This window comes from Chaetomium fimeti (assembly GCF_033439085.1).
Source record: "Chaetomium fimeti strain CBS 168.71 chromosome Unknown B0H64scaffold_5, whole genome shotgun sequence".
In the NCBI taxonomy this organism is placed as follows: domain Eukaryota; kingdom Fungi; phylum Ascomycota; class Sordariomycetes; order Sordariales; family Chaetomiaceae; genus Chaetomium; species Chaetomium fimeti.
Window position 1 is genome coordinate 2,819,080 of NW_026944333.1, and position 19,674 is coordinate 2,838,753.

Here is a 19,674-nt window from a genome sequence, read left to right on the forward strand (position 1 = left end):
TTGAGTTTTGTGCCGGCCTTCTTCGGAAATGTCCCATGTTTATGCACTAGGGCGTCAGGTCACACGGATATTCGTGAGAATATCAAGAATCTGGCAGGTTTGTTGAACCGTAAACGGTGCTAAGTTGGCCTCCGTCGTCGGACTATGAAGCTAAAAACTTGCACAAGCCTAGGCATGTCTACAAGCAGCAATGCAAATAACCAGCCCTTCGTTTGGTGCCGTGCTGGAGGTACTTAGTTTTTGTATTCACCCCATCTATACCTCTTTTTAACCCCCCCACCCTTTTAGGCAACTGTCACCCCTCCCCCTCCCACTCAAGACCGCCCAAACCCAAACCACCCCCTCTTCTGCGGCTTTGCCTCGGACTCCGCCGCACCGCCAGCCTGCTCCTCCTCCTCATGCTGCACCTCACCAGCACCCTGGCCAGCACCACTTGCCGGCTGTTGCTGCGGCTGCTGCTGCTCACCGCCGCCCTTGCCCGGGTAGGTGATGTAGTTCCAGGCGACGTCCAGGAACAGCGGCTTGACGGGGAAGGGCTCGAGGCGCGGTGGGTAGGTCACGATGTTGTCGAGGTCGACGCCGCCGGACGGGTAGTCGGTCAGGCGGGTGGACAGCGGCGGCTTGGCGGTGGCGGTGGTGGTGGTGGGCTGGGCTGGTGTGTTGGTGTTGGTCGAGTTGGAGATCTCGACGAGCGCGCGGCCGCGCTGCACCTCGCCGGTTAGGGTTTCGTGCAGGAGGGTGAGGTCGTGCTTGATGACTTGGATGTTGCGCGGGGTGAAGGCGTCGTTGGCGTCGTCGTTTTGGGGCCCCGAGAGCGAGGGGGTGGCGGCGGTGGTTTGGTTGAGGGCGTGCTTGGTTAGGGCGAGGGAGTTGACGACGTTGCCGGCGATGGCGTGGGAACGGGCGATGGCGAGGGATCTTGAGGGGCTTAGTTAGTTGCCTGCGGGGGGGGGAGGGTAGGATAGGAGGGAGGAAACATACTTGAGGGCAGTAAAGTACTGCGACGTCGCCTCTAACCGCCCAGACAGGTCTTGATCGTTGGCGACGCCGGGAAGCTCCTTGATGGACTCCAGACTCTGCAAGATGCCGTCGTACAAGACGACTTTCTCCTTTAGCCTCGCGATATGCCGGCCCGGTGCTTCATCCCTGCTTCTGTCTGCTTCTGACTCTTCCATCTGCTTTTTCCTCCGTGAGGTGGGCCCAAATTCCATCTTCACACCATCATTCTCGCCCACCAGCACCCTGTTGCGGCCAATCCGCCAGCTAATCATTTCGTAGCCCACAGCTGTCCGCGTAATTTGTAGGCTCTGCATGCGCGCATCGCCCTGTGTGACGCCTTCGGCTCTGAGCTCATCCATGGCTTGTTTAGTAGCGTCGACGGCGTCCTGACTGGCGATCAGAATCTCGTCATAGGCCGCGGCCATGTCCTTTGGATGGAGCGCCCCTGCGGTTGCCAACTTCTCAGCCAGTTGGCCTCTCGCCGTCCCCACTGCAGCCCATGCGACAGCGATCGCGGCGTCCTCGATCTTGACTTCTCTGCCCCGCCATGTCAGGGTGGTCGGAGCTCCCTCAGCCCCCTTCGTCGCATCGGGGTCACCATGTTCAAGAACGGTGGGGTTCAGTTGCTTGATCTGGTCGGCTAGTTCGGGATCGGCGGACTCGAAGGCTTTGCGGGCAATCGTAGGGATGGGTTGCGTGCGTGGGATCTTGGCCTGGTATGCGGCGTAACGGCTGGAGGGGTCGATGGTCTCGGAGAGCAGATCTTTGAAGACGTCGCCCTTCACAGAAGTGGCAAGCGCGCTATAAATGATGCGGCATACCGCGTAGCTCTTCAGACACGCCTCCCAGCTCTGCTTCTCAAACAGGGCCGCCCCCCTGAGCAGAGCGGCGTAGGCACGGGCATCGAGGGTGTCGGTGGGGGATGCACCACTCGCGCTCGACGACAGAGCCTGGGCCAGCCGCTCAGCGGTGCGGGCGCCTTTTTCGAGCCTCGATACAATGTGCGAGCGAGCTTTGCCCGTCATGCCCTTGGTGTCGGCCGTGTGGGAGGCCTTCATGGACATGGCGTGGGCCCATGTCCGCTCGGCCGTCAGCAGCTGGAGGTAAACGTATCTGGGGCGCGGGTGCGGTTAGCCAACTGCAACCAAAAATAAAATAAAGTACCGCAATAGCATACTCATGGTTCTCGGCGATCTGTTCGGGAGTGACGGGCGCTTTGGGGTTGAATTTCCCGCGGCTCTTGGTCGCAATGTTGAGTTTCTTGCGACAGTTGAGCAGCTTGCCCGACAGCTGCGACCAGTATGTCGAGTAGTCACCGTACAACAGCGCCTTCTCCCTTAAGGAAACCACAAATTTGGTGATATCCATGGTAGCTTGCGAGGGGGATGGGTGACGTTTCTCGAGCGGTGGTGGATTCCTTGTCGTGTGCTTCGGCTTCAAACACCACAGAGCTCGAGAATGTGGGGCTCTTGTTTTTTGGTCGATTCATCCCCCGCTGCAATGGAAGGCAAAGAAGGGACAGGGTTGGGGTTAGTTAGTTCATCCCACCTTCGGCCAGACGCTGGCCAGGGTGCGATTTTGTCGTTACCCCCCGCCGGAGCCCGGTGCAAGCTCCACCACCGAGTGCCGGCCGGGACCCAAAATTTCTTGGTTACTTTTTCGGGACGGCAACTAACTCACGAGGGACCTACATCAACTTCCCCTCTACCAGGTACCTCCCTTTCCCTCCCTGACATAACACCTGCCGCTCTCCGTCCCATTATTGCGGGATTGCGGGTTCCAACACCACCCGAATATTCCTGCAGGTCCACTATGACCCTCGGCGGACTTGTATATTTCCTCCAGGTTCATCTCGTCGACGACACGGCAGCTACCTCGAGATCGGTGCGGATCATGCGGCGGTAATACGGTCCACCTTTTTGAGTTGTTTTTGGGATCGAATGCACCGTCGCCATCTTGTCGTATCTTCCAGCGCCATGCTGGAGAGGACCGCGACGAGCATAGAGCCGTGCAGCAGCAGCCTCCAACGAGCTCTTCCCTCGACCAGGTCCTGTTTGCAAAGCCGCCGCAAGCTTCACACTGCCTTATTTTACCATGGTGCTACCGAAACCGAGTTCATCGATGCGTGCCAGGCCCTCATGCGCCAGGTCCCGGCCGAGTCGAAGAACCCCGCGACGCCAGCGAAACCCCACCAGAGAGCCGAGGTCATGACGGCATCTGGCCTCCTTCTCGACTTCCTATACCCCAGCGGAACCGCTGCGCTCTTGCGGAGGCCATATCCGATTCATCCAGTGCGTCTCGAGTCCGCATCCAGACCACGAACCCACATGTCGCGCCTCTTCACATCCGCCGCCTCCCGTCGATCCGACCAGCCGTCGAAACCGCAAGCCGCTGCCGATGAGTCCGCCAGTATAGAAGAGGCAGAAGAGGTAGCAGAGGAGGATTTTGAGGAAGTGCCAGACCACGACCACGGGATCGCGGCCGGAGATGCTGAGGAGAACGCGTTCTTTACGGCTCCTGGCCTGTTGCGAAGGCTGCTATACTCGAACCGCGCCGGAGCTTACGATCAGATCTTCCAGCACTACATGAAACTCGATCCGACCTTGAAGGACGATTTCACAACGGACGTGCTGCTCGCCATCTCGGCATCGACCCGCCCGATCGAGGCATGGAGAGTCAACGATTTATTCGCCAAGTATCAAGTCGAAGACTGGACCGAGGACCTTGTCCGCGCGGCAGTCAAGGCGCAGCTCACGCTGCATAAGGTTCCCGAGGCCATGGCGATTTTCAGGACTGCCATGGAACAGCGTGGCTTTGGTGGGGCATTAGATTATATCGCCGCCTACGGATTCGAGCTGTCGTCGTGGAACCTCGTTCTCGAGGCTTGGGAGCTCTACTTGAGCATCAAGGGTGAAGAGGAACCGGTGTACGCGCCGCCCACTCGGGAGATGGGAGAGACTGGAGAGACTGGAGAGGCTGGAGAGACTGGAGAGTCTCCAGAAGGACAGGGGATAGAGCAAGGGGCTGAGCCGACGAAGCTCGCCAGTCTCGGTTCTGACCCTGAACCAACGACTGCGCAAGTAACGGATACGCAAGAAACGGATACGCAAGCCGCCGAAAGTTCCTCGCAAGTACGACATGTTGGCTCAGGGACCGAAACATCGACTGTGCAGGAGTCCGAAACATCGTCCCGGCCAACAGGCGAGCCAACAGAACCACAGGATTCCGATTCAGGGGTCGAACAGCCTCAAACACCATTGCCGGGGGCCTTCCCGACTCTGGCGGCGACGGCAGACTTTGAGGCCAAAGTGAAGGAGCTGTACAAGTTCCTCGAGAACAACCCCGAGACCATGTCTCAGCGCACTGCCCTTGTCGACTCCTTTCTGAAGCATCTCGTTAGACACTCGCTGGAGTTGTTCCGGGCGTCCGACGTTGTTTTTATGCTCCACCGCGCCGAGGATCCGCGGTCTTATGAGCGCTTCATCATTTCCAGCGCGGAGCAGGACCGGAAGCGGCTTGCCACTGATTTGTACAGAAAATACAGGGCGCTTCCTGGCGTGCGCGTGGACGAATCCGTTCTGCGGGTTCTGATTGACGTCTTTTTCCCATTCAACGTTGTGGGAATGGAACAGCTGCTCGAGGACTGGTACCGTGGTTATGGCCAGTTGGACCAGAGGGCATACCATAAGTTCATGGCTTTCTATAGTGGACGCGGCGATATCAAGTCCATCATGCGGCTGGTCGACGAATATACCAAGCTCTTCGACCTTAAACCCGAGGATGAGCCAAGGTTCATCCACACACTCATGCAGGCCCATGCCGTCAGGGGTGATCCTGAAACCGCCCGCCAGGTCATGATGGATGCTGCCGACAGGACTGGCGAGGCACCAGTGATCAAGCAGTGGAACATCTTGATGAACGCCTACACCAAGGCCGGAGACTACAAGGGCGCTATTGAGCTCTTCTCATACATTTGCGACGAACTCGAACCGGACCATTACACTTTTGGAACCATGATGGGCATGGCTGGCTTCCGCGGCGATTTACAATTCACGCTCGAGCTATTTCAGCTCGCGAAGGACCGCAACGTGCAGCCAACTATAGCGATGGCGAGGTCGTTGGTTGAGGCATACTGCCAGAATGACCGTTTCGCCGAGGCCGAGAAACTCTGCATAAGCGCAACCAAGAGACGGGAGATACCTGGCAGTTATACCTTGCTCTGGAATACGCTCCTCCAACACAACGCGAGGCGGCGGGACTTGAGCACGGTCAATCGGCTGCTCGAGTTTATGTCGTCGCAAGGAATCGTTTATAACCAGGAAACATACAGTCATCTCCTCCTCGCCCTGCTCTACGCCCGTCAGTCGCATCACGCCATGCATCTGCTCCGAGTCGCCAACCGCGAAGGCGTGTTTGAGCCTACGGCCGACCACTTCGTGCTCCTGATGGCGGCCTTCATCAACAGCGGTGAACCACACATGACACTCAAGACCAACGAGCTGATGAACCAAATGAACTTCCCGCAATCGGCCATGCGCATGACCAAAGTTATCGACGCGCTGGGGAGATGGCAGCAACTGCCCTCCAGCAAGCGGCGCGGCGTCGGCGCCGAGCACTTTCTGAAAAGGATTCTCCGCGATTTCTACAAGGCCATGGAGCGAGAGGACCAGGGCGCACCGGACGACATCCGTTCCGTCATCAGTCTCTATTCCAAGGTGATCTTTATCCTGACGCAGATGCGCGAGCACGCCACGGTGCAGCAGCTCATCCACCTCCACAATACTCGCTACCCCGCGCGCTCGTCCCAGGAGACCCTCCCGCTCAAACTCCTCCACCAGATCATGCTCGCCGACTTCTTCGAGAAGAAGTACGCCCGCGTCCACGAGACGTGGGCCCTCATCCTGAAGCGTACCAGCAAGCGCTACCAGCCCGCCTCGTCCCACCTCAACCCGGACGAGTACGACGACCCGGAAGACCCCTCCAAGCCGGTCGTCTACGCGCAGCGCTTCCGCCTGTGCGACCCGCTCAAGACCATGCAGCGTCTGTACCTCGAGGAGAGGAACCCGGAGGGCCTGCTCGCCCTGGTGGCCACGGTCCGGCGGCGCGGGTTCGACCTGGACAGCAAGAACTGGAACTACCACGTGCAGGCGCTGGCGCGGCTGAAGAAGTGGCGCGAGGCCTTCGCCGTGTGCGAGAACGTGCTGATGCCGCAGTGGGCCGGCTGGTACGCGGTGCGCGCCGAGGGCCAGGTGAAGAACCAGGTGCCGCTGGAGCTGCGGCGCGCCGGCACCAACCCGCACCGGCCGCGGCCCATCGCCCACACCCTGCTCGTCCTCGCCAAGGAGTACATGGACCTCGAGCAGATGATGCTCTGGTCGCGCGAGGCCAGCCGCCAGTTCCAGTACATCAACGAGAGCTGCCCCAAGACCGTCCGCGCCGTCACCACCATGCACCGCTCCGGCTCGCGCCTCGAGGCGAGCATCTTTGGGGAGGCCAAGAGCAAGGGTCTCGAGGAGGTGTCGGAGCTGGAGGCCGATGAGGGTGCGGAAGAGGGTGGCGAGGAAGAGGGCGGCGAGGAGGGCGCGGCGGAGAAGCGGGAAGGGGAGGGCGAGGAGGATGAAGCCACGTGGAAGGGTGGCCGGTTGGTCAGGACCGATGAGAAGAAGAAGAGGACGCCCCGTCCGAATCAGGTCTGGTCCGAGACCGGCTTCTTGAATGCGGGAGACCCGGCGCAGGCGCAGGTGAAAAAGGGGAAGGAGGACCTGTCGGAGGAGGATATCGTCAATGCGTTGAAAGATGGTCAGTGATAGGATGTGGGTTGTAAGGGGAGTGTGTATGATTGAGAACAGTGGCAGTGGCCGCTGTACGTTGTATAAATGTACTAGTATGTACTTGTGTATGTAGTTGTCCATGTCAAACTTGTAGAATCGGATACTAAGAAAGAGAAAGGGTGGCGCGGTAATTATATCGTGTATCACGTAACGTTATTTACACCAGCAGTGCTCGGCTCGTCACAATATAACCAAAGAAAGGTGTAATATACAGATCTGTACAAGTACTGTGTATGTAAGTCGGCGCACCCCTGCTCTTCATGACGCGACCTGCAAATAATTACGTGAGGAAGTCGAGGTCGCGCATTGATTGCCCGAACACATTTGACAAAGCGGTGCGATTCTAGCCAAACTCTCGACCTCGAAAGCAAAACTCTCCTTCCACCATAATACATCCCATGGAAATATCGACAGATAAAAGAATCAACCGAAATGCTATTCCCGGAGGAGCACACTGCTCATTTGAAGAAATGGATCGTTACACGACTTGAGAATACGTCCGTCTTTTCCCTTTTTTTGCCTTTTCTCGTGATGCATGCGCCTTGTACAGAATAGTCCGTCCTGCTAACCTCCGGACTTTGTTCGCATCAGATCTGACGCCGACCCCGATGTGCTCGCCGACTATGTCCTAGCTCTCTTACGCCACGATGGTGACATCAACGACGTGCGCAGGCTTTGCGAGGAGGAAATACCCGACTTCCTCAAAGAAGGTGGGCGATTCCTCAACAGCGGCTATGTGCCCCTCCAAGCTTCCCAACTGACCGGCCCCTTGTTACAGACTCGCCCGTTTTTGTAAACGACGTCTTCGAAGCACTTGCCTACCGATCCTACCTACCGGGCGCCCCTCCCCCGCCTCCGAAGCATGTTGCCCTGCCAGCCCCCAGCGCTACCGGCCAATTCCCCCCGAATTTGTACTATGATGACGACTCGATGGGCGCAGCCCCGGCGTACCCGCCGCGCTTTCAAAATGGGTCGAAAAAGCGAGGGTATACCGACTGGGACGACCCAATGGCGCAGAACGGGAGGGATCCTGGGTTTGGTGCGAGGGCATTCAAGCAGCCCAGGCGAGGAGGTCGAGGGCCCCGACCCGAGGATATGAATACCTTCGGAGGCGGCGCGCCAGGTATGGCCCCGTACCCTATGCCGGGACAATTACCACCGCAAGGTCCTCCCGGCCCGGCAACAGTTGGGTATTTTGACCCCAAGGGCGCGATGGATGCCATGTTCGGACTGAGCTTAGCCGCCAGCCATCCCATGCCCGAAATGTTGCGAGGCCAATTCCCCCCCAAGAAGAGAAAGAAGTGCCGCGATTGGGAGAAAAAGGGGTATTGCCCGCGCGGGACAAACTGCATGTTTGCGCATAGCAACGACCCGGGTTATCCTCCTCTGCCTGGGGCCCCGTTCGGCGGTATGCAGGCGCTGCCACAACCTCCGCCAGTAGAAGGTATGACGAAAACCTCCATGGTTCGGGGCGCGAAGGCCGCTAACCAGCACGCAGAGTATGACCCTTCCAATGCTCTCATGCCCGATCTCTTCGGCGCACCGGGCCCTTTTCAGGGGCAGCCACCGATGCCCGACTTCGGCCAGCAACCGAGACACAGGGGTGGCAAGCATCAGAACCGTCAGAGACGGGGCGAGAGAGCGCCATTCTCTGCAGACGGACCAGTTTTCGATCGGACAAAGTCGACAATAGTGGTGGAAAACATCCCAGAGGATAATTTTACCGAAGACCAAGTCAAGGACTTCTTTTCCCAGTTCGGAAATATCCTGGAAGTTTCCATGCAACCATACAAGAGGCTGGCTATTGTGAAATTCGACAGCTGGAACTCCGCCAACGCAGCTTACCAATCCCCGAAGGTCATGTTTGATAACCGGTTTGTCAAGGTCTTCTGGCACAAAGATGAGGGGTCGAAACAACCGAACTCGACACCCTTCGCGGGAGGTGCGCAAGGTGCGAAGAAGCCACGGCACACGAATGGCTTATCCACGGTTGACGATCACGATGCTGGCCCCAAATCCGAGGTAGACGTGGAAGAGTTCACTAAGCAGCAAGAAGAGAAGCAAAAGGCGTTCGAGGAGAAGACCAAGAAGAGAGAGGAACTGGAACGCCAGCGTGAGGAGCTCGAGAAGCGGCAGAAGGAGCTTATAGCGAAGCAGGTGGAGGAGAAGGCGAAGCTGGAGGCCAAACTCGGAGGCCACAACGGCATCAAATCCGACGACGGCGAAAGCGAATCCAAAAAGCCCATAAGCCAGAGCGAGGCCCTCCGAGCGCAGCTAGAGGCGCTCGAGGCCGAGGCACGGCAAATGGGTCTCGATCCCGACGCCATCGACGCCCCCTCACCGTGGCCCCCTAGAGGTGGTTACGGCGGACGGGGTAGAGGTAACTGGCGAGGATCGGCATCGCCGTACCCGCCGCGCGGGTCGCACCGGGGCAACTACCGCGGCCGGGCCGACGTCCACGCCGCATACGCTGCCTATTCACTCGATAACCGCCCCAAGAAGGTAATCCTCACCGGAGTGGATTTTACCGCATCCGATAAGGACGAGACATTGCGGCAATACCTCTTTGTAAGTCCCATTAGCAGCCCGTTAGCCCTTCCACCCCCGTAACTAACACAATCCCCAGGGCATCGGTGAGTTCACCGACATCCAAACAACCCCCACCTCGGCCGAGATTACTTTTAAAGACCGTAAAACCGCCGAGAAATTCTTCAACTCGGTCCTCCTCGCCAACAAAGAAATCCCCGGCCTCAACGCCCCCTCCCAGCTCGACCTCTCCTGGGCCGGCTCCAACGGCGCCTCAGGCTCCGTGCCCACCACCCCCGGCGCCAACGGCCCAACCCCCTCCTCAACCTCCCGACACCTCGGCGCAGCCGCCCAAGGCCGGAACGGCACCAGCGCTGACAGAAAACACGAGCAAACAACCACCACCACCACAACCTCACCCTCCAACGACCACGACCACGACCACGACCACGACCGCGAGAGCGGGGACGAAGACGGAGATCATGACGCCGCGACGGCGGCCGCAGCAGCAGGAGTCGATAGCAGCGATAAGGACGTGCATATCACGCTGGAGCGGCCGTCGGGCGACGACGATCAGCATCATCACCACGGCCATCACCACCATAACGACCAGCAGCAGCGCGATCAGATGGACTATGAGGCCGACGAGGAGCAGTGGGGGTATTAGTGATACCTACCTACCGGGCGTCTCGGGCCCAGCTTGAATGGGTGGTGGTTGACGGGCTCCGTGGGGTGTGGCTGGGGCTGGGGTTTGGCTCGGTGCGGTTCGGTGGTGTGATCGCCGCTGTTGGTGCTGGTGCTGGTGCTGGTGTCGATGAGTGAGTCGGGTTGGGTTGGGTCAGAGGCATGCTGGGGGCCGGGGGGGAATAGCCATGGGCGTGGGGTTCCAAGGGGTTATAACAAGGAGCGTGACGGGAAGTGGGCCATTGGCTGTGTAATAGATATCTTTTACTTGTGAGATACTTGGTCTGATGCTCAGAGAGAGAGGAGTCTGGGCTTCCCGGTTGTTAGGGGCTTCGCCCAGGAGTTGCATGTTACGGTTACAAAAAAACAGAGCGGGTATGGGATGGGTCTGCACTCGGGCTTGGTAGAGGAACGGAATGACAACTAAAACAGCCATTGCTTGGGTGGTTGACATTGAGTGCATTTCAACTGTGTACAGTGCCAGGTGACAAATAAATCACAGTTGCCTGGGACTATAGACGAGCAGAACAGATCGTTTGCGACCTATTGCTACCAATTCACGTTGGATGTCACTCGCCTAGCACCTCATCCTCTGCGTACTGCAAGGTCCTCATATTGTCTCTCCGTATCAACTACTGTTGAAGTTGCAAGTTTGGCCGCCCTACACAAGAAGGCAGCCAAACGTACTTGAACCAAATCCTGCCTAAGTTTCCCCTGGGTATCGTTGAGATCTCGGTGATGCATGAAAACCGGGTTGGACCGTCTACTCCTCCACCGCCAACCACCTCCTTCCTGCCGGCCCAGTCCTCTTATGTGTACCAGTTGATGATTGAAATCCATCCAGCCTATTCCAACACCGCCTGCCTTTCCTTTTTTGTTGAAAAATCAAGACCCGACCTGGGGAAGAAATGCCCATGCCCCGTGATGCGCATTTTGTTTTGCTCGCCCGTCCACTCGAAAACGCCTTCCCATATGCATGCTGTATGTTAAATAATGCCGAAAGTTGCGTGCGTCGTTAAATGCGTCATTCCCTCGGCCCGGTCCCGTCTCGCTCCAGGCTGCGGATGGATAGATGGATAGTTGAATATTAAAAGTGATTGTGTGTGTGCAAGTTGGGAGGTTGAAATGGATTGCGGCCATGCAAAGTGTTGAAGAAATATTCGTCATCGGTTGGCTGGCCAAGTTGAGCGGTCCAGCATGGCCGAAAGACGAGTCATGAGGCATTACGTTTATGCCTCGACGCCGTTGGGGGCGCCGTTTGTAGCGCCATTCGTGGCGCCATTCGCTTGAGGTTCTGGGACCTTGTCTAGACCAGGGGCCTCGAGACCCTTGAGGACCTCGAAGATGGTTTCGCCACGGTGGAAATCGTTATTAACTGCATGTATGTTAGTTTTGGTGATCCTAGGCATCAGGCTTTACGGGTCATCTTACCAATATTCACCAAGTACCAGGTGTTCATGACCTCGTCCAAGATGGAACGGCTTGGCGTGCCGGTCTCGTAGCAGCGAGCCCATTCCATGCCCAACTGGAATGCCTCGTCCTTCCAAGCGAGGAAACTGATCCTCTCCACGATGGTGGGCTGGACGATTTCCTTGCCAGGGAACACACCCCAGGTGACAGCATTGGGTCCCTCGAATTGCGCGTTGGTATGAAGGTTGCCGGACTTGGTCACCGCGTGGTAGGTCAGATCAGGATGATCCTCGATACGGCGCTTGATTTGCGGGAAGAGCTCGGGCGAGATAAGCATCTCGAGGTAGGCCTTCTGATAGACGTAGCCGTTCGCAGGCCCCCAGCCGTGGATTGGGTGGGTTGATTTGACGCCGTTGACGGCCGGCTGTGAGTTCACAGTGATAAGACCACGGTTGTTCAACTCGATTAGGTCGTCCCTGATGAGGTCGGCTTCCTCGGCCACCGGTGCCTCGCTCCAGGGAAGGTAGTCGATCTCCTTGTTCAGGTAGCGGACAAAGAGGTTGGCAATGTCCTGAATGCAGGTCGGCTCACCCCACTTCTTGCGGTTTTGTTCGTTACTGCCAGTCAAGCCAACGCCGTAGGCATCCAGCTCGCCGAAGGCGGGGGACCTCGAATCACCCCAGCGGCCGTTGGGGAACTCATCCCAATCCTGTGTGCGCGCGACGTACGACTTGTTGCGGTTGCGCCAGAAAATAGGTCGAACGTCCTCGTCGCGACGCCCAAAGCCCAGAGATTGCTTCCAAGGGAGCGCCTGCTTGAGCGGGCGGTCTGGCGACGGCATCCAGTCCAACTCTTCCAGGACCATCCGGGTTGCCTGAGCGAGGTTCATGGTGTAGAAATGCAGGTGACGAATTCCAGCGGTGAGGATCTTCCGGCACATGTCGGCAACCAGCGTCTTGCCGATATCACGGACTGCCACATCGTCATTCTTGACCGATTCGAGCTTCGCCATCCAATCCTCGGGCACCTTGCAATTCATATGGTTCGCGCGACGCAAGAAGCTGGCATAGGTGGCGATGGGCATGATGCCAGGCACGATGGGCACGGTAATGCCGCGCTCACGGACCTTTCCGACCCAGCGGATGAAATTGTCGGCATCGTAGAACATCTGGGTGACGATGAACGTAGCGCCCATATCGACTTTCTCCTTCAAGTGGTCGAGCAGCGATTCCTCGTCCTTGTTGTCGTCACAACCCTCCGGGTAGCCGGCCACGCCAATGTCGAAGTGGTTGCCGTATGTCTTGCGGATGTGGGCCACGAGGTCCCGGGCATACTGGAAGCCGCCCTCAGTAGCCTCCCACTTCTCATGTTCGCGTGGCGGGTCCCCCCTGAGGGCCAGGATGTTGGTGCAGCCGGCCTTGTAAGCCTTCCGAAGCGCATCGTTGACCTTGTCCTCGCCCATGTCGGTGCATGTAAGGTGCATACACGCTTCGAGCCCCAGGTAGGTCTGCGCCTGGGCCACCATCTCGCACGTCAACTCGGCAATGCGACCGCCAGCTCCCCAGGTGATGTCGACAAACTTGGGGCCGAAGTTGTACATGCGCTCCATGCGGTCGTAGAGGTTCTGTACACCTTGGGCCGTCTTGGGCGGGAAGTATTCGAACGAGAAGGACGGGTTGCCGGTCCTCTCGGCTTCCGCCAGCATCTCCCGGATGTGCATGATGACGAGATGTTTTAACTATGACGGGGAATCGGCGGAATGGATACGGCTGCTGCTGAGGAGAGGGTTGTTTTCGTTAGCTTGTTGTCGCTCTTTTTCGGTCCTTAAAACTTTAAGAATTCGGGACAATTGAGACGTCTAGGGAAGCAGCTGAAGCGGGAACAAAGGCAGTACAGTACGGTGGGAGTCATCCGGGGGCCAGACCAGATTCACCGGGCCGCAGCAAACAGATCACGGAGGGTGCAATCGATGGGAGAGGAAGCCGAATAGATGGAAATTGTCATACGTGGTTAACAATCTCGGAGGGCAGCTCAACACTCGCTCACTCCCTGGGGGGCGACAAGGAAGCAGCGTCTACACCTCTCCACCTGTGAGCCGTGATGCCCTTGGAGTCCGGCCGGTGATGCTCCGGGGGGTGCGGACACGAGACTGGAGAAGTGGGAAAGAGAAGAAGAACAACAGAGAAGAAAAAGAGACGACTCGACAAACTGACGAGAACCTGGAATGTAATGGAAAAGAGAGATCGCCGCGGGGCAACGGCTGCTTTTACATGCACAGTGCGCAAGGGGAGACAGAAGGAGCACCCTGAGAGGCAGAATTTCGCCGGACACGGAGTCGTGCTCATTGGACGAGACAGCTGCGATCGCGCCTGCATGTCTCCCCGAATCCCCACCACACCCTTCCCCTCCGACCTTGAGAACCCCGAACTGATCTGGCGGGCCCCGCAACCCGGAGAGAATTGGGGGAGGAGCAGCCAGCACCGAGCACACCGAAGCAATTAATGCGCCAGCTAAGCTTGCAGTTTTGACAACGGGAACCTGCCCTGTGGCCAAGTAACAGAGGACAGAAAACGTTGACAGCGAAGCACGGTCCGTTCCGCGAGACAAACAAATACAAGGGGTGTTTGTCTCCGATGAACGATGTTCCAAGTAGCGGTCAACGGTCAACTCACTTTCACTCTCTCTCTCAGGCGCTTCAGATGCGAGGTGGGAAACACAACAGCCCGCGTTCCCGAGCCCTGAGGAGTTTCCCTTACGGATGCTACCCCGAACAAACCGCTTCCCGTAATATCATTGACGACGTCCGAGAGGAGGCCGGACACTTCTCGAATCACACATGAACGGGAAAAGGATCCTGACGTAACCCTGGTCCAAGCACCAACGGCACCCTGTCTGCGTTCCCCGGTTCTCTTGTTGGTGGGTACCCCCACTGTCCCATTCAAGACTGACCTCGCCCCGCATCGCTGCCGTGGTCGGCCACACCACGATTGCGTGACCGGATGCCTCCGGGCCGTCCCTCTTTCTCCTCGCCGGTTGGCTGCAAAAGGGCGGCGCCGAAAAAGAAGAACACCAACGAGACAAAGGACCGAGCGTAATGGGCATCGGGTGCTGAACTGAGCCACTGGCTTCCGTGGTGAGACGACAAAAAGTGATCCGGCAGGACGGCAAAAGATAATCTGTGGACGAGCTGGGAATCGAACCCAGGACCTTTCGCATACACCGAAGTATGCTAAGCGAACGCTCTACCAACTGAGCCACACGCCCTTGATTGGTTGATTGGTTTAACGCTCGCGGTGCTGGGTCTTGTCAACAGGCTCGCGGATTCAACCACATGGGAAGAAAGTGAGGTATGAGAGGAAACGAGAAGGAAGTAGGGGAAGAAGGAAGGATGGACTTGAGTGGAGAAAAGAAAATAAGAGGTGCTGGTGTGAGAGCAAAGTAGCAAACTGCATTTTGTAAAAAGGGGTTGAATCTGTATTAACGAATCTCGCTTTGAACAATTAGTAGATAAAATAACAACCAACTTCGATGTGTACACCTCTATCTTACTCTATCCATCTTCTCAAAGAGGCGACAACCAGCCCAGCAAACAAACCGTGCGCCAGCCAACATCCCGACCGTACCAAACAAGCCACACGATATGAACACTCTCACACGTCCTTCTTCTTCTTCGCAGCAGAACTAGCACCACTGCCAGCCGGCGACTTCGACCGCCCTGCCCCACCCTTTCCGACAATCTTCTCGGTCCAGTTCCAATTCAACGGGCTCGAACTCCGCTCGCCGCCGGCAAGGGGAACGCCCAACCCGCCGCCCCCTTTCCCCTTGCTTCCCCCACTGCTACTACCACCACCACCACCATTACCACCACCCTCCTTCCTCCCACCCCTCCCACCCGCCACACCTCCCTCATCACTCTCATTCTCACTATCCATCCAATCACGCTCACTCCACGTCACCGAATCGAGCCGATCCAGCGTCGGGCGCGGCGTAGTCGGCGTGCGACCGCCGCCGCCACCGCCCGCCGCCTGCGTATCCGACACCGACGACGACGGCGACGAGTACACGCCCAGCATGTTACTACTACTACTGCTGCTGGCGGCGGCGGCGGCGGTGGCGGCGCTCGGCGCCAGCGACGGCGACCGTTTCGGGCTCCGCGGCAGCAGCTCGGGCACCGTGTCGCCCTCCTCGCCGTTCCCGTCCTCCTCGCCATCTTCTTCCTTTCTCGCCGCATCACCGCTGACACTAACCCCCTCCCCGGCCGCATCCACACCTCGCACGGTGCCCTTCGTCTCGCGGCCGTCCGCGCCAGGCGCCCGGCCGACCGACCTGGCGCGCTCGGCGTCGGGCTCGTCGGCGTCGGGGCGGCGGGCGGTGGCGGCGTCGGAGAAGTGGGCGTCGACGAGGTGCTGGATGACGGGCCAGCCGAAGGCGTTGGCAAAGGTGCGGCGCACGACGATGTTGTTGTGCGCGTCCGGCTCCAGCTTGACCAGGACCTTGCGCCACGACAGGCCGCGGTGGTAGGCGCGCGCGATCTTTTCCTCAACCCGCATCTGCGAGCTGTCGATGTCGAGGTCGATGACCTGCTCCGCGGGGGCGTCGGGCGGGGTGTTGAGGGAGGGGATCTGGGCTGGTAGGGGTTCGTCGTTGACTGAGATGGTCGTTTGTTTGGGGGTTTGGGGCGGTTGGGGCTTTTGGGATTGCTGGGACTTTGGGGACTGCTGGGGCTTTTCGGGCTGCTGGGAGGCGGCACTGTCTTTATCTTCGACTGGTTTGTTAGAAGGTGGCGAGGAGGTCTCGCTTTGGCTGGTTTTGGACGAGTTTATCGTGGGTGTTCGCCGCCGTAAGGTCAATGGGCTGGAAGAGCGCTCCTTGATGGGCGGTAAAGGGATGTCGGTCGGATGATAGACGCGGTCGTGGAAGATGGTCCGGGGACGTTTGGATGGGTCGATGATAAATTCCATCGGGGGTAGTTTCGGGTTGAGCAGGTCGCCAGCGGACTCGAAGATGGTCGTTCTTGGAGGTGCCGACATGTTCTCTTGCTCGTCCGTGAGCTCGCTCCCGGTCGTCACTCGAGAGCTAGACTGGGAGGCGGAATCCAAAGCGGACCACTGGTCTGGCTTGAGCGTCTGGCTCCGCTGGTAAATCTTAGTTACCTTGGGAGACGCCGGGGGCACCGGTTTCGGCGTCTCGCTGCGGAAGAAATTGAAAAACCCAGAGAGAGGGTTCGACGTGGTCGTGCTTGAGCTCTGAAGATGCTGGAATTCCGAGGGTGATTCTCGGTATGGGCTAGTAATCGACCTAAGACTCTGCCGGTCATCTTCTAGCATCGCGTTGGTCGGCGGTTGAGGGACCTGGTGAGAGTCTCCATGGCTGGTGGGGGTTGTCTTTCCCGTCCCGCCAGAATCATCTCTGTCTTCCGGCGACCAAGGTGCGAGCCTGGGAGTCGTGACGTTGGCTCCTGTCAGCTCGGCCCAGCCAAACCCAACGACGGTTTCCACCAGACCTGCCTCTCGCCGAGCCTTTTCGACCCGCCCAAGCCCCTGCCAGTCGAGGAAGAGAAGACAGCTTGTCCGAAGCGGCACGATGCCGTCATTGACCACGTTGGAGTAGACTGTTCTGTTCCGGAACTTCTTGAGTGCCTTGTGGGCCGGACCCGTGGGCAGGATCCGGAGGAGCGGCTTGGACTCGGCCTGGTGCTCCCCATACACGCGCTTGTGGGCATGCTCTCCGAGGTTCCCCATGAGCGCGCCCCATCCGTTCCGTGCGATGGTTGGCGCTCTCCAGGTCAACCCGAGATCTTGACCTGTCCTTCCCACCAGGCCAAAGTCTAGCGCAAACTTGACGTAGAGCGGATTCTCATGGTTGAGTCCTAAAAATGGTGATGCCAGCGCAATGAAGTTGACGGGTTCAATCAAGTCAAAAAACTGCGGCGAGTGCTTTTGGATGTACGCAACGGCGTACGTTTGCACCAAGCCACCAAGAGAATGGGCGATGAAGCTGATCTTGGTAAATTTGTACAGCCGCTTGCCCCCCGGAGACGTCGCCTGGTGGACGGAGCTATGCTTATGTGCCTCCTCGATGGCTTTCTTCTGTGCGCCTGTTTTGAGCGAGTGGGTAATGGCATCCGAAGCGGCTTTGGCGGTAGGCAAGCATGGCTGATCCGGGTAGGTCATGGATAAGATGTACCTGGCAAGCCGTTTGCCCAGCCATTTGATACCCTTTTCCGTTTTTGCCGCATTTCCAGAGAAGCCGCGCACAATGACGTCCTCCTCCTCCTCCTCCTCCTCCTCCCCCTCCTCGTAATCGTCATCGGCGAGGTCTTCTTTCCCGTCGGAATTTCCTTGTTGGTCCGAAGTGTCCCCGCTGGCTTCTATCCCCTGGCCAGGAGTAGGAGGAGTGGTCTGGCTGCCTTTTTCGGAAGCATCACCTGATGTATCAGCTTCTGTGCATGCGCTCTTCCTCGCCGCTCGCTCCCTTGCTTTGCGTGCCTTTGCGTCAATCCTCGCTTGCTTCACGGTCGCATCTATGCTCTCCTTGATGAACAGCATATCGCCGCCGAGATTGCTGTGCAACCCGTGGGTGAGCACAACCAGATGAACCTTTCTCTGCTTCTGCTTCGTTTGCCGCCTTTCCTCGTCGCAGTTCCCACTTTCCGCGCCGGGTTCAATCGGAGGGTGGGAATCCTCCGTTTCCCTAGCTCGGAGCCATCCATTATCATCCCAGCCTGGAATCTGTGGAGTGTTCCATAAAGCCGCGGTGTCCTCCACCTTGAGGTGTATGGCTTTGGAGAAGACGCCCTTCGACTGAGCCGGGTGGTGTTTCGACGAGCTAGAGCTCTGTTGGAAGTCGCTGACGCGGCCCGGCTGGGGAACTTGTGCCTGGTTCCCTATGACGGGCACCACGGAGCCGAGATTTAACGACTTCTCATCGCGCGCCAGCAATATTTCATAGTGCACCGACGCCGAGGCGGAAAAGACGACTTGGGAGGAGACCTCAACCACCCACGTTACAGTATCCCCATCATGCTCGGGCCCGCCCCCGAAGTGTCCATGTTTGCTACTGCCCTCGCCGGCACTCTGGCGGATATTGTCGGGCACAACCAAATGGCAATTCCACACAGCGCCAGCCTTGAGCATGGGTTCGAATTCGGGTACGCCATAGCGACGGGGATTCTCGAACTTTTCGAAGGGTTTAAATGTCGATGGATACGCGGCGACTCCGAGAGTGTAGGGTCCGTGGACAAAGGCGGCGCGGAGGGCAATTGCGCAAGTGTTCTTGATGCGTAGGTATAGGAACTCGGGGGACGGGAGGATGTGGTCGGCCGAGGGCGTGTAAGTCACGGTGTAACGGATTACTTCGCCGATCTTGACGCTGCCGGTTTGGTGGAGGAGCAGCATCGTGGACATGTAATGGAAATGTCAGGGGTTCATGTGCCGAGAACAGTGCCAGCATCGGGGCCGGCGAGAGTAATGATCGGACAGAGAGACAATCGAATGCATCCAAGGTTCGGGCTTGGGGGTGCTTCCTTTGGTGGGGCCGATGGTGCCGCGGGCGGAGCGTTTATCCCATGTTGGACATGGTAGGGAGTTACGTCACTGCGGTCAGCGTTTTTGTGCCTGTTTGGTTTGGAGTTGCCCTTCGAAAAGGAGAGAGACCGGCGGAGAGATAAAAGAAGTTGTCGACTGATCTCGGTTGCTTCGGGTGGTGCCTCGAGTTGGCAAGGATGGGGATGTGTCGAAGGAACAGACGAAACGCGTACGCAAGGATGATTGCACTTCTGAGCGTAGGCTGGACCTGGTGCGAAGTTACACAATCCACCCAATTCGAGGTTTAGTTGGTAGAAGAGGAACCCGGGAGGCGGGAGTCCGAGGCGCTCGAGCCAGTTTATCAAAGCTTAATTCTCTTGGCTGGTTGGTGCTTGGCTTGGTTTGTCACATGCTGCAGCGACGATGGATCGCAGAGAGTTTGAACCAATGTTGGATGTTGGCCACTGGCACTTCATCAAGCTCAGCCGACAACATTCCGCATTGGTACAAAGCACGCGCCAGTATTTGAAGGTGGGCGACGACGATTCGTGCGAGTGAATGTGCCCAAAGATATTGGCCCACTGCAGGTGATACCCGGAGGTAATCTAACATACACAGTAATCATTGAAAAAGAGTGTAATGAAGTGGCGAGGCTGCGAGGGGAGTTCCTTCGTCGGTTGGCAGAGTGCAGTTTCTCA

The 19,674-nt window shown here is 58.0% G+C and overlaps 6 protein-coding genes and 1 non-coding gene across 7 annotated transcripts; 2 read left to right on the forward strand and 5 right to left on the reverse strand.

Moving 5' to 3' along the window:
• Positions 1–287: 287 nt before the first annotated feature.
• B0H64DRAFT_344197 (uncharacterized protein) lies at positions 288–2,444 on the reverse strand. The gene is made up of 3 exons (XM_062801296.1): positions 2,177–2,444; positions 982–2,112; positions 288–918 (listed from the first exon to the last, which is right to left on the reverse strand). The coding sequence occupies exons 1-3, from the start codon at positions 2,365–2,367 to the stop codon at positions 315–317; spliced, it is 1,926 nt and encodes a 641-aa protein (XP_062658255.1). The 5' UTR covers positions 2,368–2,444; the 3' UTR covers positions 288–314.
• A 205-nt stretch (positions 2,445–2,649) lies between these two features.
• On the forward strand, positions 2,650–7,007 carry B0H64DRAFT_401450 (uncharacterized protein). The gene has a single exon (XM_062804160.1). It carries the CDS (start codon positions 2,940–2,942, stop codon positions 6,804–6,806), a length of 3,867 nt encoding a protein of 1,288 aa, XP_062658256.1. The 5' UTR covers positions 2,650–2,939; the 3' UTR covers positions 6,807–7,007.
• A 95-nt stretch (positions 7,008–7,102) lies between these two features.
• Positions 7,103–10,109, forward strand: B0H64DRAFT_194119 (uncharacterized protein). The gene is made up of 5 exons (XM_062799134.1): positions 7,103–7,327; positions 7,422–7,540; positions 7,609–8,274; positions 8,329–9,398; positions 9,457–10,109. Exons 1-5 carry the CDS (start codon positions 7,263–7,265, stop codon positions 10,021–10,023), a joined length of 2,487 nt encoding a protein of 828 aa, XP_062658257.1. The 5' UTR covers positions 7,103–7,262; the 3' UTR covers positions 10,024–10,109.
• A 1,160-nt stretch (positions 10,110–11,269) lies between these two features.
• Positions 11,270–13,170, reverse strand: B0H64DRAFT_375501 (methylenetetrahydrofolate reductase-domain-containing protein; the record flags this gene model as incomplete). Its single annotated transcript, XM_062802421.1, has 2 exons — positions 11,270–11,415; positions 11,472–13,170. The coding sequence occupies 2 exons, from the start codon at positions 13,168–13,170 to the stop codon at positions 11,270–11,272; spliced, it is 1,845 nt and encodes a 614-aa protein (XP_062658258.1).
• A 126-nt stretch (positions 13,171–13,296) lies between these two features.
• B0H64DRAFT_362306 (uncharacterized protein) lies at positions 13,297–13,730 on the reverse strand (the record flags this gene model as incomplete). The annotated part of the gene is made up of 1 exon (XM_062801762.1): positions 13,297–13,730. A coding segment is annotated over one exon (249 nt), but the record flags the coding sequence as incomplete, so codon positions are not given.
• Positions 13,731–14,629: 899 nt separating this feature from the next.
• B0H64DRAFT_t108 lies at positions 14,630–14,714 on the reverse strand. The gene has a single exon. It is a non-coding gene; the product is annotated as a tRNA-Ala (tRNA).
• A 169-nt stretch (positions 14,715–14,883) lies between these two features.
• On the reverse strand, positions 14,884–19,118 carry B0H64DRAFT_194164 (putative serine esterase-domain-containing protein). The gene has a single exon (XM_062799135.1). The coding sequence runs from the start codon at positions 18,854–18,856 to the stop codon at positions 15,101–15,103; it is 3,756 nt and encodes a 1,251-aa protein (XP_062658260.1). The 5' UTR covers positions 18,857–19,118; the 3' UTR covers positions 14,884–15,100.
• Between the last annotated feature and the right edge of the window lie 556 nt (positions 19,119–19,674).